This window comes from Oreochromis aureus, linkage group 16 (genome assembly GCF_013358895.1).
Source record: "Oreochromis aureus strain Israel breed Guangdong linkage group 16, ZZ_aureus, whole genome shotgun sequence".
NCBI classification, from domain to species: Eukaryota; Metazoa; Chordata; class Actinopteri; order Cichliformes; family Cichlidae; genus Oreochromis; species Oreochromis aureus.
The window spans coordinates 6424581-6443693 of NC_052957.1; the positions used below are offsets into that span (position 1 = coordinate 6424581).

The 19113-nt window shown below is 41.4% G+C and overlaps 1 protein-coding gene across 12 annotated transcripts in view; it reads right to left on the reverse strand.

Annotated features, from left to right (window-relative positions):
- Nucleotides 1-19113, reverse strand: part of tns1b (tensin 1b) — a 190921-nt gene that overhangs the window by 84003 nt on the left and 87805 nt on the right. The window contains exon 1 of one of the 12 annotated variants that reach the window (XM_039600133.1): nucleotides 14900-15656. The exons of the other annotated variants lie outside the window; for them this stretch is intronic. Coding sequence (XP_039456067.1) covers nucleotides 14900-14920 — 21 coding nt within the window. The 5' untranslated portion in view covers nucleotides 14921-15656. Of the gene's footprint in view, nucleotides 1-14899; nucleotides 15657-19113 lie in introns of those variants that run through there. 12 annotated transcript variants of the gene reach the window in all.

Here is a 19113-nt window from a genome sequence, read left to right on the forward strand (position 1 = left end):
TTCACCTGCAGTCAGTCATCACCGAGTGTGTTCACATGCACAGAATTTCAAGTGATCAAGTTTTTGCAATATCTAGTCTGCATACTTGAACAAGAGCATGCTTTTATCTTGACTGTAACCCATGTTTAGGCCCTTTCATTATCTGTTATAAGCTCAGAAAGATAGCTAAAGTAATACCAAACAGAACAGTGTGTTTAAAACGTTAATGCTCCATTTCATCCTACCATTTTTTTAAAGTTAATTTGCAATAAAAGCCTATACGCTACGCTCGACGGTCCATAGCTGCGCACACAGGTGTTTTCACTTATATTGTCTGATCTTCTCAGGGCTGTGTGGGCATGTGCAGACAGTGATTGATTGACATCTTTCTTACTCTGCTGTTACTTCTTGTGTGCCTGTGGGGGTAAACTTCTCTATTAGTGCATGGAGTTTCAGTGACCTCATGTTATTCCCACCAGAGCTCTGCTCAGCTTCTACTAAAGTAATAAGCAAATGCAATAGAGAGGCAGTTCTGTGAAAAACTAAGTACATCCTTGCTTCCTCCACAAGAGTTAAGAGAGTAAGTAGCAGCTAGTTGCTCCTATTCAAACGCACCTGAGTAACAGATCATCAGCAAGTGTTAGCAACTCTATGAGGCAGAAGTTTTGGAAGTTTGCTGATCTGGGGCATGCAGGCACACAATGCCACAATAATCCCAGGAATGGACATTCAAACAAATTCAGCCCAAGGTCAGCTCGAGCATTGTGCCAGGTAAGAAAGGCAAGAGCTCAGTTAGCATTTTAAATGCTAAAGTATATGGTAATACACTGATGCATGGCTTAGGTTTGCAAAGTTGCATGTAAAGAACATCATACCAAATGTCAGCACGATGAAGGAAGGGTGATGATTTTGGCTTATTTTGAAGCCAGAATACCTGGGCGCTTTGTAGTTATTGAGTTGATCATAAACTCCTGTGTATACCAAAGTATTCTTAAGTATTCTAGACTCAAATGTGAGGCCATCTGTCTGACAGCTAAAGCTAAGCTCAAACTGGGTCATGCAGCAGGATAAGCACACTAGCAAATTAAGAATATAAAAAAGTAAGTAAAACACAAGGGAAAAAAGATATTAACAGAGAGGAGAACATTAGTGCTGATATGTGACTTAAAGGTTGTACTGTTCTATCTATAAGGAGCAGAAATAGCCATGAAGGGTCTTGTTTGGTGAGCCCCAAAACAATGAACACTACTTTGACTGGGCTACATTTCATTCGAAGAATCAGCCATCAGATAAATAGTTATTAGGTCTGATGCATTGTACAGAATAAATGGAAATGTAATCATTAAATGCGTCATTTCGAAGAGAGCGGCCAAAATGGCAGAACACAACACAAAGAGCAAGTTCATGAAGGCGCCAAAACATTTAAAAAAGGAGTTATAACAACTCAGTTGTCATGACCAATAAAATTCATTCATTTTATTTGCAATTAAATTATGTTTGATGCAATATCAATGACAAATTAGCGAATGGCGCCACTGTAATGTAACCGCTGATTGGAAGTTCAGATTGAGACTGTAGGTAGTCTGCCCACATTAGAATAGCTCACATTCTCCCTCGTGGTAAGTAGCTGCTTCAGTGGGACTTGGTGCCATTGTACTGTTGCTTTCAGAGTCAGGGTCCACCAGAAACCACAGCAAATATTTATCTAAAAGCAGGTGAGCACTTAGCAATGGGATAGCCACAGGTCAAACAGCAGGAAACCACTGAATGAAACAAATATATCCAACACGAGAAGTCTGCATGGACAAAACTAAAAGTGCATTAATTTACTTTTCAATAGAGGCGTGAGCGTTAAAAGGTTTCAGGATAGTCGTCAGTCGAGTCCGCCATGTTGGTCCAGAATTAAATATCTAAAGAACTCTAAACTTTGGTACCTAGACATTAAACTCTTATTTTGGGCCTCTCCTCATTTTTCCTGTCGAAACACTGCATGTGTTTTGAATTACAGATACATATATTTATGTAAATCCTGCAATGATCATTGCCATCTATGGAAATACTGCTCTAATATCAAATCTATGTGGCTTTCATATTGCACGGGGGAACCATGGCTCCTAATGCATTCATGCCAATGAGGGCAGAGAACTGCACACAATCAAAATAATCACAAGTTACTGATGTTTCAACATACTTTAAAGCAGGTTTGTTACTTTAAAAATCTCAGAACAGTATTTATGATACAGAACACTCTTTAGTTAAAAACTAAGGAAACATGATTTTCACACCTAAATTCTTATCTTCTATTAAAAGCAGCAATGAAAGTTCTAGACAAACAGTTTCAAGACAAACTGTCACGTTTGCTATACCCTCTGCACCTTCAGCGGTCTTGTGATACAACATATATCCTCTTTATTGCATGAGGATGTAACCATCAGTAACATCGTGTCTGTCCATTACCAGCTATTTCATTTTGTACAAATGGACAAGTTTGTGTGTTTTTCCATCTGACCACATGCAACATTTTTAGAGAAAAACAAGCTGGGACCCGCACTCAAAAAATATATATATAATATATAAACATAGAATATTTCAACATCTATTGGAAGAAAAGCCAGAAGTAGCCACAGCTGCTGTGTCAACCTCAGATGTACATTGTAGTTTTCATGCTTTAAGAAGTCAGATTTCTGTAAGTGTATCTAAACACCCCCATGGAAAATGAAAGGATATTTTACACTACTGCAAGATAAGCTCAGATTATAGCACTAGCCTCAGTACTATAGACCCACACATAAGGTATATTGTTAACCTGAATCAAACGTGCAAACAGCCCATAGAACGGAATGCAATGGGTCCAATGTAACCATGGCTTCTGAATAATGTCTGAATTTAGATGAAAACCTACACAAAGCCTTTGTCCGGGCTCTGCGGTGCGTGGGGAGGAAGCCTGGTGAGAGTGTGTGTTGATGCTATCGGCAGTATTCAAATGAGTGTAATATAATAAAGGATAATTGTGTTGTTGCATTCCATACATGCTTCTGTTAACTGCATTAAACAAGGGCCCATTTCCTGCACACAAGAGTCCATGTCAGACATCCCTAGCTCGTATGACGGCGTTCACATGCAGTAAGCTTCCTGCTAGCTGCTGACACACTCCAGACACTGACACGTTATGTAACTGATGTCATTCTCCCAGATCTGAATATGTTAATAACCCCACCAACGACCCCACCGGTGCGGCACGGAGAAAAAATGATGAATCGATTCATTATTTGGGTAAACAAATTCCGCTATGCCTATTACTACAAATTTCAACCTTCACGGAGGAAAATCAAACACAGAGATGCACGTTCCAGCTTTACTTCAAGCAGCAAACCGATTTCCATGCAGGTTAGCTCGTTCTCCACCATGGAAAAGAGCGTGGGAGGGCGTGCGCTAGAAAACTTTCTCCAGCTCTCTGCACTGGCATATAAACACATGGCTTCCCTGAGTGCTTTTATGTTTATCCAGATCTTTGCATCTGGCACGTCCCGGCCGAAATATTCACTGTGCAAATTCAATTTGTGAGGCGTAACGAGTAACAGAAGGCTTTTCTGCGTCTGTGCTGGTCGAGTGTGCCAGAGTGCGGCTTCGTATGGACTTATTGGGATATTATCAAAGCACAAAGGAATGATGGGAGAGCTTTGGTCCAAGCAACTATGCCCTATCACTTTGCTTTTTTCTCCTTCTCAATCCATATTCATTATTTTATTACAATTCTGATGCATCTATGCGGGCTGAATAGGAATTTCTTAAACCTCGTTCTTTGCCCGATGTAGTTTTCTTTTTCCTAATGTACACTTATGCTGCTTTACATCCACATATTTTTCTTTCTTGTCTGTCTCGGTCTGTGTGAAAGTTATGGCCTCTTTGTTTCCCTCAAGGGAAAGTTGTGGAAAATCTCAGATTTATTAGCAGATTGGACTGCAGGACGTGTACACGACTGAGCCGCTGTCTCCAAACACTGGTCCTCGTCTCGGTGCTGCTGATTTATGTTTCACAGAATGAGAAGCACTTCAGGAATGAAGAGGCATGTACGCACGGTTGTGTCTGTTTTTCTTTTGTCAGCATATTTAAGTACACGTCTGGGATTATTATACTGTACTATACAGTATTTGGGTGTATACAGTACAGTATCTTATAGCAAAAACAATTAAGACCTCAATTAATTATTCACCACATTGGGGACTTTTGCACAAAAAAAATCCATCTTTTCTAGAAAGGCGTTTTATCATCTGTCTTTGTATTACTGTAAAAGCATCTGGACTTCTTTAAGTTGCTTGAAGACGTTTCACATCTCATCCGAGAAGCTTCGTCAGTTCTAGGTCAAATGGTGGAGAGTCCCAGATTTAAGCCCTGTGGGAGTGTCCCCCCAAGAGGGACAATGGACCCCCTAATGAACCTCTACCTAATCACTGAAGAACTGAAGAAGCATCTCGGATGAGAGGTGAAACGTCTTCAAGCAACTTAAAGAAGTCCAGACGCTTTTCTATCCAAGCTTCTTAGACTACGATGACCTGGATGACTGAGAACCTTCACAGACAGTCTAAAGCCCTGTTTGCATGGGGCTAGTATTACTCTGGATCGCTCATGATTTGCAATAATTGCAGAGGTGTGAATCAACCATGTCCATAATTTCCAATATAAAAAATTCCACCATAAATTACCCACCTTATTTTACAATTAAGAGGTTATGCAACCATTTTAAAATTGCACGTGCAATTGCCGCCTCAGGAATTTCAGCCTTGTATTTCTTTCTTTTTGCAAACCTTTTTGTGTACTGGCAATTATAAATAGAAGTTTGGACTGCATTATTAGTGGTAATTCTGAGAGGCTGGTGTCCAACCCTAACCCTTCAGAAATAGTGAGACGCAAAACATGTGCGACAGCATTCAGTAAAAAACATGTTGCTGGTTTGAGTTAGTTTGTGTCCGTCTATTAAGATTAACTTTGGGTCTGTAGGTGTCAACCACACATCTCATCTCAGTTCTGATCCTGTATGTGTGCACTATAAAAGAAAGCCACGGCTAAGTCCATCACACTACCTAGCATAGATTAGCTAACGTTAATCTAATCTTAACTAACTTTATTTGCTGCCACAGTGATGATAAAGAGATACAGATAGATGTCAAAAGATTTTTGAAACGAAAAACCATCATAATGAGCACACAGTTTGTTTCTTTGCCTGTGTAGGAGCAAATTGAACCCCCGAGGGATCAGACAGCCTTTGCATGTCCCTGCCATGCTTCTTCTCCACGGCTGCAGCTCAAAGTGGCCTTCAGCCGACCAGAGCGCCTGCTCATTCTCACCCCTGTCTTTGTTGGACGGGGCTGACAGTGTGGTGAGGGGAGAAGCTGCGGCTTGTTTCTTTTGTTCTAAAGTTACAGCGGGGGTCACGTTCCCTTCCCAGGGTCTTTCAGCTAAGAGCTGGTATTTACCAGCACGCTGATTTACACATTTAGCATGGCTCTCACTTTCTGGCACCAGGCCAAGCGGCTGAGGACGAGAAGAGGGGGTTAAGAAGAAGGCAGCCATGAAGAATCAGGGTTCAGAGGGTGGTTTATGTCCTCTGGTGAGTTGGCAAGCTTGCCATCTTCTGTGCCATTTTGCCTTTGACATTTTGGGCATCGTGCTTGTGTTTGCTCCCTCACCCACAGTCAGATGCAAAGATCAATACCAATTTCACTGCTGTGCTTACACTATGGATAAACCTTTGCAAGGAATTTTGCAAGCTTCGCTGAAAGACAGCGAGCAGAGGGAAACTTCAGCTTCTGTCAGAAGTCTTTCAGCATCTCCCCATTTTATATCTCAGTGACACATGTTCACATGAAGACATTTTTCCACATGTCGTCATTGGACATCTGCTCACTTGCAGGAGATGTTACTGTAGGAACGGCCCTTAAAACACGCAAACAAATGGAACAAGCCAGAACAGACAGAAATAATGGGTCAAAGTCATAAAAGCAGAAATGAATGCTTAATACAGAATAACAATTTTTGTCTCATAAACATTTGGTAATAAAACCTTTAATTTCTTTGATTCATGTCTGAATCTTTATGATGAAATATGTTTGCATCCTGGAATATGATTTGATTACAAAAGAATTGCATTCAGAGTTGAGGTGAAGACAGAGCAGGAATGTTAAAACACTTTTACTGTGTCAACCTCTGCACATGCATTTTTCTGCATCAGTAAATATCAAATATGCTAAAAGAAGCAGTTCGCAAACATTTTAAGGATAGCTGCACTTTTTAGATATATGAAACTAAGGCAGAGTGTCACATACTGCCATTTTGTGGCATCTTCTGGCGTCGGTGGTTTGACACACCTAGCATATTGGACGCCACAGAACGAGGACGGGTAGATGGAGGTGGTGTAAGTCACGAGTCAAGGACTGGGGTTAGTGTTGTGTTTGGATGCGTTTTCTCATATTCTTCTGATTCTTTTCACTGGCTGCTTTGTTAATAGCACATTAGTTTATCAGAACGAGTAACAAACTTACAAAATCAGCAAGAACGAGCAGCTAGACTCAGTCAGTCATCAAGTGCTGCTCTAGTGCTTGTCCACATCATCCCTTGGCATCTCTGTGTTCCTAAACATGAAACTAAATGACTGGTTGAGCTTCATGCATGACTGCGGCACTGAAGAAATGTTGAAGCCAGCTCAGCTTTGACTTGTGCACAAATCGGTGGTGTGAACAGAGAACCATAAGGCACTTGGTGCTTTACGTTTAAATGCTGTGGGTGAGCATTTAAACGTAAAGCTAAGTGTCCAAATGCAACAACTAAAGAGTATGACAAGCATTTCTCCGTTAAACCCAGTGAATCGTGCCAAAGGAGACCTTTCTAGTATCCATGAGTTCTTTTGACACCCTGGGGATGAGACCCTAAAGCTACAAGAAAAATAACCACACAATATGATATTGCAATTATTATAGTTATTGTGGTTGCAGCACATCCTAACATTTACCATGGTGGAGTATAAGATTTGCCACAGTCCTGACCACAATCTTACATCACTGTAATTTTGAAGAACACTGCTCTCGGGAGCAGACAACAGAAATAGCAAATGAACGATAAAGCTGTCTAATGGAGTAAACGTTAAAGGAGATCTATTATGTCAACCTCCGACTCCATATTTTTATTACTAGTTTAGAGTAGCAGTAGCTCTGCATGATTCACAGTTCAAAATAATCTTTATTTATCTTACACTGAGCTTTGGTGCAGCCACTCAAATCACCCTTTGCTCCCTTTAAGATAACTTTCTCCTGATTGGCTGCCCCCCACCTGAAGTTGAGCTTAGAAGCTCCGCCCACTTGCTGTTCAATGTTCACAGCCAGAGCAATGTTCCTACAGTCAGATGACCTTATTAGGTATACACACTCTCAATGACATCACACAGAGCTAAGAATAGACAAAACAGTTCAAAACAGGGTGTTAGAGCAGTGTGAAGCCTGAGCTTTGGACTCGCAAGGTCACATTTTGGCCATGTTTAATTTAAGCATCCACCATTGTAATAGTATATACAAAAAGAGAAGATAAGGAGAAGCATAATAGCTCCATTTTAAATTTCCATTTCTACAATTATGCCCCATTTACTGATTACGAACACGTGATGTGATTAAAATCAACAGAACATTTATTTATTCATATTTGCGTATTTTGGAGGGGAACTGTTATCTCAGCATTAGATTGCATTTGCACAAGGAGCGTTGAGATCTTGGAAAGCAACAGGTTGATGTCAGAGGAGAAAACTGGACAAGCTGAGACGAGCCTGTGCAGTCAACTGTGCAAAGTTGTTATGTTATAACCTCAATGAAAAAAAAAAAGAAAAGAAAAACCCCACAAAGGGAAGGATATCATTCATTTAACTGCAGCCCTAAGTCACCTGCACGCCTACACATTTAGCTGTTTTCTAATGACAGATGGATGGGTGGGTTTGGGTTTCACATTTAATCCCACCAAAGCTTCTCCCTCCTTTATCTGGTTCTCCTTCAAATCCCCCATTTTTAAATGTTTTTTTTTAACAAAACTGATCATCACGCAATCATCAGCTGTTAAACATGGGACGTTTCTTAGGATTACTTAAGAATTTCTATTTGCTCCATTTTGCTTTGTGCACAATCACTCATTTCTGACATTCGGTGAGTATGAAACAAAAAAATCGGCAGAGAAAACACAGATCCATTCACAGATCTGCATAACTTGACTCAGCCGAACATTAATCACTGCCGCACTGTTTCCAGCACAAATATTAATATCCTAAATAGAGCTATTAATAATACGCGTAAGAAAGCAAACTCACCACTGCCATTAACAGGTCATGAACAAGTTGGGCAAAACTATCCTGGCTATTAAAATCTGATGTCTAGCAGTTACACTCCTATATACTTCCTGGCAAGCTTTAAAAATGCTCCACAAAGCTGAGAAACTATATTTTATGTTTTATAAAGAAGATTAAAGGCATATTTGTACTCAGGCCCAGACAAGACTTTCTCCCATCTTTTAGCTCTCCAGCCTTCAAGTGAGTCCAAGCAGCTTGGTGAAAAATCAGGAACCTGGCACTGATGTTTCCTGCCTTTCTGGTCAGGACTATAAGCCCCACTCGACACCAATCAGTCATGAAAAGCAAACAACAATATGAAGGTTTCTGGTAAAAGCGAGGAAACAGGTCTGCTTTCTATAAACATTCCTCACAGAGACATGGAGGCTTGATAACAAAGAAGGAGAAAAAAGGAAAAGAAAACAACCTCCCGCCCTCCTCATGGACTTCTGGCACACACACATGAACATACCTCGCATGGTGTTCACATGGATGCTCAGTCATGTGGACACTAAAATGCTTTCACATCTCACATTGCTTTAACGGGAAAATGTACCTTCTTACCCAGAGAATGAAGTGACATATAAAGTTTGCATTGTTTTTATGTTTTCCATATATATCATGTTAAAAAACCTCAAAATGCAATGATGGGATAAGATGCATATTTCAAAACTGTTTTTGAACCAAACATTAATGACATTTAGACCTTGCGTAAGCCTAAATGTCATTAACATTATCCATCCATCCATTTTCTTAACTCCTTATCCAAACAGGCTCATGGTGCGCTTGGAGCCTATCCTAGCTGACACTGGATGAGAAGCAGGGTACACACCTTGGACACTTCATCACAGGATTAACTCAGAGAGGCAGAAACATTTGGAAACACATAACAGTCAGAGAACATAAACTCCATAAAGAAAGGCCCAATCCAACCCGCCGGGTTAAAAGTAACTTTCTTGCTGAAAGGCAGGAGTGCTTACCACTACACCACCATGCTGGCCTCATCTAATCAGGAGCTGGTTCACCAAATCTGGAGGAAATCTTGAAAGAATCAGTGATGAAATAAGTGGCCACAGAAGTTCAAAGCTACGGCATCTTGTCGAAGGCCATTACATGTCAAAGTCAAGAACTAAGTCAAAGGAAACTTATAAGAAGACCTGGAAATCAAATCCTGAGACATGACCTCATCAGTCTTCTCTCATATCTACTGTGCAAACAATCTGAAAGATGTTTAAAAAAAGTTTCAACTCAGTGGTGCAGGTTCAGCAATAATGAGATCAAAAACAAACCATCCTGATCGCAGTCAAGCTATGACATCAGAATATCTAAATGTTTACATCTTATACAAACCCTCTGAAACTAGAAGAACGGAGTGAATATTTTCAGGGACAGCATAACAAAGCAGAAACTGTTTTTTGTTGACCTTTGGGCAAAACTGGCACGAATGGTGCAGGAGGGGCATAAAGGCTGAAAAAGAGCCAAACCATCCCGACTAACGTGTGCATGTAAGGGCACCAGGATAACAAAAGCTAAATAAATCTTTCAAGACTCTACATGTGGCTCAGTTCCCCTGGAGGAGCCACGTTTAATAAGCATAAAGCTGCTTTAAAGCCAAAACAAGTCAATGTTTGTGAGATGGTGCACTGCAAGGGTAAGTTGAGGACTTTGATTGGATACCCCTGATACAAAGTTACAGTACCCCTGATACAAAGTATTACTGGTCTACTGATAAGGTTGTCATCCCAGAAAATGGGGAACGGTGTTATTTGGTGATCAAAAAAAAAAACCCTGAAGTTGCGTGCCAAAATAAACTCCCAAAAAGAGGCTGGGAAAATGAAAAAAACGACTGGACCCCCCCTTTCTTTCTCAATATGTTCCTTGACTATGAAACTACCAATGCTATTCAAGAAAGGGCCATTATACCAGGCCTCCAGCTTGATTGCATGGAGTCATTGAAAAGATTAGCTGTCATTAAATGTTCCACTTTTTGGGGGTATTATAAGGAGCCCCTCTATTTAAAGAGTAGTAATCTGTGAGGGTCCTCAGGAAGTCTAAAGATTGCTGGCTCCAGTTACCAGTCAAGAAACATGGAAAGAAAGAAGACTGCGGGCAAATTCTTGACAGCAAAACATAAAACAAACCATTGAACCCACTGAGGTTTTTAGCCAAAAATAAATGAATACAAATATTTTATAAACTGTACATGATGCACAAAAGGGCAGCTGGAGGAGTTGTATGACTGTTTTACCTATCCTATCTGCAATGGAACAAGTGTAATTCATATTTTGATTTATTTTTTCTCCCAAGGTGGTGCCATCTTTTCTTTTCTTGTGTTGAGCTACTATGTAGAGTTGTGTTCAATCACTGCTAGAGATTTTCATAATGTGAGACCAGCAGATGAAGTGTTGTGAAGATGTTGAGTCCTGGAGGACAAAAACATCAGTGTGGAAGTCTACATTCCCATGTCGGACAAGTTTCTCCAATAAAAAGATACCAGGAGCCCCAAACCTACCAGTAAGTCACAACCACCCAACAACCTTGAAAGCTGAAAACCGAAAAAGATATAGGAGTACCAAAAACTGCAGGCCTTCAGTGTACTTGAGGCTGGCTCCAAGAAACTGCTCAATTCCCATAAACTCCCATATTAACATGTGAAATTCTACAGCAGAAAAAAAAAAAGCACGTTTGCAGCCAGCCAGGCCTCACTTCCACTACCCGAGCGTGTTTGTGGTGTTGGTGCTTTTCGGAATTGTTGTCAAATAATGCACAGTAAAACCCATCAAAGCGACTGTGCTCCAGCTTTGTTTTATAATGTTATAAGAAGAAAGCCATAATTAGCAGGTACATATCTGTGTCTATGGAATGAACTCATACAGTTTATGAATGCAGCCATGGTCCTGTCAAATTATTTCAACACATCACCCAATAATAATGTACAACTTAAATATCTCAAAAGAAAGCTTGAAAACAGCGTGTATTCATCCAAGCTGGTGGGCTGATGGTGCCGAGTCGTTCGAGCATCCTAAGCAGTAAATTTTGAAGGGGGTCCACTGTACATTTTAACTGCAACATTAGTCTCCGGATATGCTCTTTGAAACGCTCTTAAAACACCTTCCTGTGGGCCTATGACAGCAGTTTCTCATATATGCCAGACGACCTGCTAAGCAACGACAATAAGTGAAACATTATATGACGCCCTTGATAAATGTGAAGCTTTTACTTGCTCTCAGTGGAAGCTATTAATTATACTAAAAGCCCAACAATAAGGCATGATGCCTTGGCATGGCTATGGATTATTTATGTTGCTAATGTATTGCAGGTTTGCAGTATGTGCCAACATTGAGCCCTGAGGACCCAGGGAATAAATACATTGCTGTGTGCACACATTACAGTTCAGCAGAGCATTTTGTGAGCACAAGTGAGAGTGCATTAGTTGTATTATAATACAGTAGATGTATTATGCAATGTATCGATGCAGCCTATGCTGGATTTGCAAACTTTGTACTGTACTTGAGTGTAACATTGAGCAAAATCAAAAGTGTCTCCTGGCTTACATTACAATGCACCTTCGTGCCCTTGAATAAAGGGCCAAAGCCAAGTTCTCTCACTCTTCTAGAGTTTTGCACAGTCACAATGTGAGTCCGTGAGAAAATAGTAAACACAAGAAACAAAATGGTTTGTTACAATACACAGTAAAGCCGTAGCTGAGGCCGTGTCTGCAAAAACTGAGACACACACAGAAGAAAGATTACATCAGCTGAAGAGCATGAGAATTCACACTGGTGGTTTTTTATGGTTCATGAAGCACTGCCTTATCCCTAATCCTAGAAACACACACACACATACAGAGTAAGTGAACAAACACACCTTCCCAAACTGGCCAGCCCTTCCTCTGTCCCAATCTTATGGCTGAATGTGTGGTTGAGTATGTAACTGTGGTTAGAGTTGCCTGTAAGAGTGGGTTGAGGGAGGTTTTGGCAGACTGGCAGACAGTAATGATGAAAAATGTCTCTTCTGAAATCCAGTCCGGCATGGGCTTCAAGCCAGTGGATGTTCACCATTCCCACACAGCCAGGCGTCACGGGTAATGCCGCTCTTCAGGCAAGACAATGCCGTGTTACACGTACGCCGGCCAAGGAATGTGTGGGTTACACATCCTACAAGTTATTACCAATTGTGATGTCAGAAACCGCTCATTCCAGCAAATTATTTGCAATCAGTATTTTGCCCGTAGTATTGGTTTAAAGGTCTGTGCGACACAGGAATCTGCATTCCCTTTAATCTCTTGAGTGATTTAAATTCTTTTTTGCTTCTTTAATTGTTTTGGTTTATTCACTTCCTTTGTTCTGCTTTTAGAAGAGGACTATCCGGTGACTATGAAAAATTAGCAGCTAAAATGAAAGAAGCTGCCCTCAGGAGTTGGTCAGTTGGACAGACAAATGCTAATATCATCCCGTTTCTCATCTCCGATCACTTTACAACAGTGTTATGCATGCAACCTATTGTTTTTCCTTAGATTAGCTGATCACATAATGCTGGTTTTAAATGGAATTGCTTCTGGAAATTCAACAGGCTTTTAGATTTAGTTACTGTTTCTTGTTTATTCTTTCCATTCCAAATGGTTACCACTGCAAGACCTCTTTCACAATGTTGCCCAAATATATATTAAGCCATCACTTATTATAGTTTGCTCATATGGTGCGTTTTCATAAACGAGTCCCCAAAACTACAAGTGCTGAAAGACTTCTGGGTCTCTGTGGTTATAATGAAGCTGCAATGTACAATGAAAATTAAAGGTGTCGGGTGGTGGAAAGTGCTCTCATACACATTGGTCCAAAATGTCACAGAGGTTGTCAACTTGGTTAAACCAGTCCTACTGTGGATGGAAGCACTGCAATCCTGGACGATACAGTCACATCAGGACAGAAATGTTTCCTCAGAGCATAAAGGTGATTACTCTCAACAACTTTGGACTGATTTACAGTCACATCTCCCTGTACTGGAAACCATGCTGACAAAATATACCCCACTGTATAACATCTGGAAGTGACTGTGCACAAACACCATGTGTAGAAAGCTGGGGGTGCACAGGGGTCAATTTAGACATTTTTGTGGACACATAACTTTTCCATCAGTGCATAGCTGGTGCTCAATTTCACACATTTCCACCATCTTTTTAAAAAAATGCTATAAGGCTAGCACTGGCACTACGAAAGTGCCAGACCCAAAGTTGGAACCTCTGATGTCAGTGGTTAAAGGAAGGGTTACCACAATGAATTCACCAGTGACTGGCAGACTGTGCCCACATATTGAGTCCAACATGAAGTCCTACTGAAATTACCCCAATATCTGCTAATAACACCATTGGTTCTCAAATCTGTCAAAACGAGGGCCAGTTTTTAAAAAGCACAAAGGCTAGAAGGGGCACTCATCAACACCAGCTCCATGCTGAAAGATAAGTATTACTGGACTCGTCCAGCTGTCTCTAGCATACATTACCAGCAGCAGTAATACATTACATTATAGGCTAGTATTCTGTTCCAACAGCTCTACTGGACTACACTACATAATGTATTGATGGGAACCTACTGTCTTCTAACTATGTGAAGACAATTTAACCTCTTACTCACATTATATTCTGCTGAAAGAACCAGAATCTGTTAAAAATCCAAACACCCACACAGCGAGGGTGGATGGGACAGAGAAAAATCACAGCTGTCAGTGACCAGCGTGACCTTGTAAATCTGTTTAAGAATACGCTCTGTGTTTTCACATTACGTCTTTATCCTTCTCCCCAGTTTGAAGCAAACTGGAGGCAACTGTAACTCCCGCTATACGTGCCAAAAATTCCCCAAGTGCTGTTGGGTTTTCTCACGCCTGGGGCGATTATATCTGTGGAACAACTTTTGCAAGGTCTTATTGTGAAACAACTGCAGCAGTCGACACAAACACACACACACGCAGACACGTACTTTATACAGAGCACCACTGAAAGCATGACAGCAAACACATTTTTTCATTCTCACATATGAAGTACACTCTTGGTAAGGAGAAGAGAAGAGAAGATGCCACCATCTTTCCAGCTATGACCATGGGCCACCAACCACAAACATGGTTAGCCAAGGAGACCACACACATACACAAGCACTACAGAAGCAAGCAGTGCTTTACATTACCTGACATAAACACATTTAAATACTACACTGATACAACAAGAGCTTGTGTATAATTACACGCTCGTTAATATAAAATTCTGCAATCCACACCAGAAGCAACTCGATGCACTCTGCTGTGGAAATATGCAATATGTGTCTGAATTCACTCTTTACAGTAGATTACCTGTGATAAATATAAAGAAGACAGCACTGCTCCAGTGCAGCATAACACACATGAGTATCACACCTACGTCAGGTCACACACATTCTGTGATAACTTTGTTTCTCTGTAACAGTCAAGCAAATCCACAATGCAGAAAACTGACACACACACACGAAAAGCCAGGAGCTCGAACATCAGACAGACAGCAGTTCTTTACCCTCCTTTCCCAACCACACTTCTTACCTGAAACACTGCGGTGGCCATCCTGTCTCAGAGTGAGTGTGTCTTTTTTGTGTGTCGTTCTCTCTCTCTCTCTCTTTCACTCTTTGGTTTTCTCTGTCTGGTTTTAGTGCTGCATCGTCCTTTGGCTTTTCTTCCTCTGCCCCCCCACCGTGTGCAGCAGAGAGGTTTTCCTCTGTGCTCCGACCAGATGGCTAAAAGCTAAATCCACTCACTGTTACCTTGGTGCAGCGCAGGACTGGAGGAGTGTGTGTGTGAGTGTGTGTGTCAGAGAGCGAGAACGAGAGAGCGAGAGAGAGAGTTTGTGTGTGTGTGTGTGTGTGTGTGTGTGTGTGTGTGTGTGTGTGTGTGTGTGTGTGTGTGTGTGTGTGTGTGTGTGTGTGTGAGAGAGATTCAGGCTTCAGGCTAATAGGTCTGGTTAGCCTCTCCCTCACTCACTCCTCCTCCAAGAAAATGAGCATAAAGATGTCTAAAGAGTCTTAATGTGAGCGCGCGAGTGGGGCGAAGTGCAGCCAAAGGCAAATCTTAACATCCCACAACTGGAGACGGCGCAGTGCAGCACTCGGCGCTGAATAAGCAGGCAAAGTCTGGCTACGGGCTACAGCTATTTCCCCTCTCTTTCACTCCCTGGGTTTTTTTTCTCCTCCCTCTTGTTCAGACCATTTTCACCCTCCTCCCAAATGGGGAGACACATGAGTAACGAGAAAGGAGGAGAAAAATACTCAAGTCAAATTTCCCAGGGAGATCGGGAGGGAAGAACAGGACGTGAGATCGGGGGGAACAAAAGCACGGCTCTTTCCTTTCACCGTCTTTTTCTCACTCTCTCACACACACTCCTTCATCACGAGCTCATTCTTCATTCTCTCCTTGTTATCAGCTTCTCAAGTTACAGGTTAAATATGAGTCGTCGGCAGACCTCCACCCGCCTTTTCTGCCCCCCCTTCCCCACAAGCTCTCTCCTACACACTCACTCTACGGCTGCCCACGAGAGGGAAAGTACCATGAATGAATCCATTGACTTCAAGGCAAAGTCAGACAGTGTAAACAGCAGCAAGGAGCTACATGCTGACCAGTCACCAGTTCACAAAGCCATGAAATTCTGTGGCTTTGATTCCAAGAGTTAAACCCTGTCCTTACATGTTATTATAAAGATTCAGAACATCACTCTAGAGTGAAAGTAGTCAGAAGACTGCTTTCACTGACTATCAGCCTTTCAAGTAACTCCTGCAGAATAAACATCAACGTTATTCACATTTTAAATATCTTTCCTTTAAATGTATCACATTGGCTTTGAAAACTACAAGTTTTAAGCTGGCAAAAAAGTACAATCAAGTAACTTAAATAGCAATAACTTGGAGAAACCCCTTAAGTTGGGTGATCTAGTGGGTCCACAAATCAAACCAAAGCTGTTCTGAGTGATCACCTTCATCCAGTGATGAAATATGTCTATTCTGGCGAGAGAGGTTTGTCCCAATCCACAAAGCAGAAGTGCTTACAGAATAGGTCTAAGAATAATAAGAATATGGGAGTCACTTGCTGTGGCCTTCACAGTCACCAGAGCTTATCCTAGACCGATGCATCAGACACCACCAGTAAAACCAACACGTCGTCTTCCAGCCCTGTCTCATGTGAAAAATATGAAATAGTCACTTGTTAATGGAGATGAATCGTCACTTTTTACCTGACAGAAAACGGAGCTTTGAAAGATGAGTCAACCACTGTATTTTAAAACTAACCTAACAGATCAGTTGTTCATTTCTAACCCTAAATTCAATTGGTTATGTATTAAAAATAATACAGGTGATGGGGATGCTTGAGTGTATCCCAGTTGTCACAGGATGAGGGCTGGGGGATACTCCCTGGACATGTCACCAGTATAAAGTGGTGAAGAGAATGGATATGAACAAAATTACTGAGTGAAAATTTGACTTTTTTGATTCAATCCAATCTTAACTTATCATTAATGTCAGTTTAATGGCCAACAGTTGATACTCTGGTTGGTGCGATTCAGCCACTGCATGAAAGCATTGGGGGAAGTGTGTTTGTATGCAGTACTATAGATTTTGTTAGCAGCTGTCAACTGATTGGCACATTTGGACCACATCAGACTCAACAACTATCCAGTACATGACATTAAACTGGATGGCTTTAATCTCAGCCTTACAGTAAGCGTGCCGTTTTAATGTGCTCCCACAACGTCGCTGGCTATTATCCAGTAGCAGACAAAGAGGCTTTACTGAAGAATGCATGGTACAAATTTGTAGCACATTAAGGATTATGTCTCAACATGGAAAGAATGGCCACCGTCTTTGATGCTGCTTGGAGGTAATTACATGGAAGGCGGCTCTGAAGAGCAACACCTCTAGCTTGAAGTCGTGTTCACCAGATGTCAGCTCTGTAAGCGTTATTTAATTCACTATTAATGACAAGGCCCAGGAAGGAAGGGAGTGCTGCCAAAGAGCAGACATGTGGTTCACGGCAACAAAACAACATGCTTGTTTATGTGAGATAGTCACCTTCAGCGGAGGGACAGGGCTTTAAACTGTGGGGAGTGGGAATTCCCTGTTCCTAGTGTCTGTGTTTGCCCGTGCGGCTCTGAGTCGAGCTTTGTGTTTCACCGCTCACCACAATGCAGTGGTGCAGACCACCAGTTTCATCCGTGTATGTCGGGAAGTGCAAAGCGTGGGGAAGTTATCTGTCTGTGTTTGAGGCTGATATGTTTCTCTTAGTCTGGGCTATTTCCTGCGTCCTGGCTTTTATTACCTTCATAATCCCGTGGCTGCTGTCTGTAATCACACCGGCACTGCCAGAGACAACTATCGCACAGCCACGCCAATTTTATTTTTTTTTTTACTCTTACTGCTCATTTTTGTAGGAACTGGAATCACTCGGTCTCTCTTTAACTCATTTTAATGGGACACAACATTAACAGGAGGGTCTGGGAATCCACCACAGGAACAAAATCCTTACATTTCTGGTGAATTTTCAACATTTTCTGCATTTCTTTATGATCTTTTTTTCCCCATAAAGAAAAGCACAATAATCAGACTTACTTTCAACTAATTTACTTCTTTTGCCCAGTATTTTCCCTGCTAAATCCACGCACATGTAGGCAAGATTTCCAAAATGTGTGAGTCACAGCGTAACAATGTGTTATCTGTTTATAAAGCACTTAATAAAGCCCTGGGCTTAATAGCTCAGATGTATTAAAGCTCATGTGCAAAACTTTCTGCATGTTTAAACGTGGAATCGTGTGCATCTCAGCTTTGTTTTTCAAACTGATCAAAAACAGTTACATTAGCTTAAGCAAACAACACTCCCAGCTTGGCTTTCAGTCAGACCTCCTCCTCCATCATGTTCCTTCTCGCTTCTTCAACCTGCTGTGCAGCAGCTCACTTGCATGTTCTACAAAAACTCATAACTTACATTAACCAGGCAGTTTATTAGTTACCCCTTGATAGGACTGAGTTGGATGCCCTTTTGGGGACATCCTCAGAACTCTCTTAATTCTTCATGGCATTGATTCAACAATGTATGTCTGCAGCACATGCTCGATGAGAATCTTCGCTTCACCACATCCTGAAAGTGTTCCACTGGACTGAGATCTGGTGATTGTGGAGAAAACTCATTGCCATGATCAAACCAGAAAGCAGTTTTAGATAATCTGAGCTTTGTGACATGATGTCTTATCCTGCTGGAAGCTGTGAAGCTGTGTACGCTGCAGTCATAAAGGCATGGTCATGGTCACCAGCAACACTCAGGGAGGTTGTGCTATTTAAATGATGCTCATTTGGTACTAAGAGGACCAAAGTGTGCAAAAAAAATATTTCCCACATCATTATACCACCCAAATCAGCCTGAACTGCTTTTATATTCTTTACACCTAATTTGAATGTTGCAGCAAAAATTGAGACTCGTCAGACCAGGAAACATTTTCACAATTGGCTATTGTCCAATTTTAGTGAGCCCGTGTAAACTGTAGCCTCAGTTTTTCTGTCAGGCTTGGCAGCCGGTGTAACAAGTGGTCATTTGAATTACTGTAGTCTTGAAGAAGTCTGGCCATTGTCCACTAACCTCTGATATCGACAAGACATTTTTTCCCAGAGAACTGATGGTGCAGCCAACAGCAAAGGTCTTTCCAAGCTCACAAAGGCACTTAAATTCCTTTTCTTCCCCGTTCTGATGCTCAGTTTGAACTTTAGGAGGTTCTCTTGATC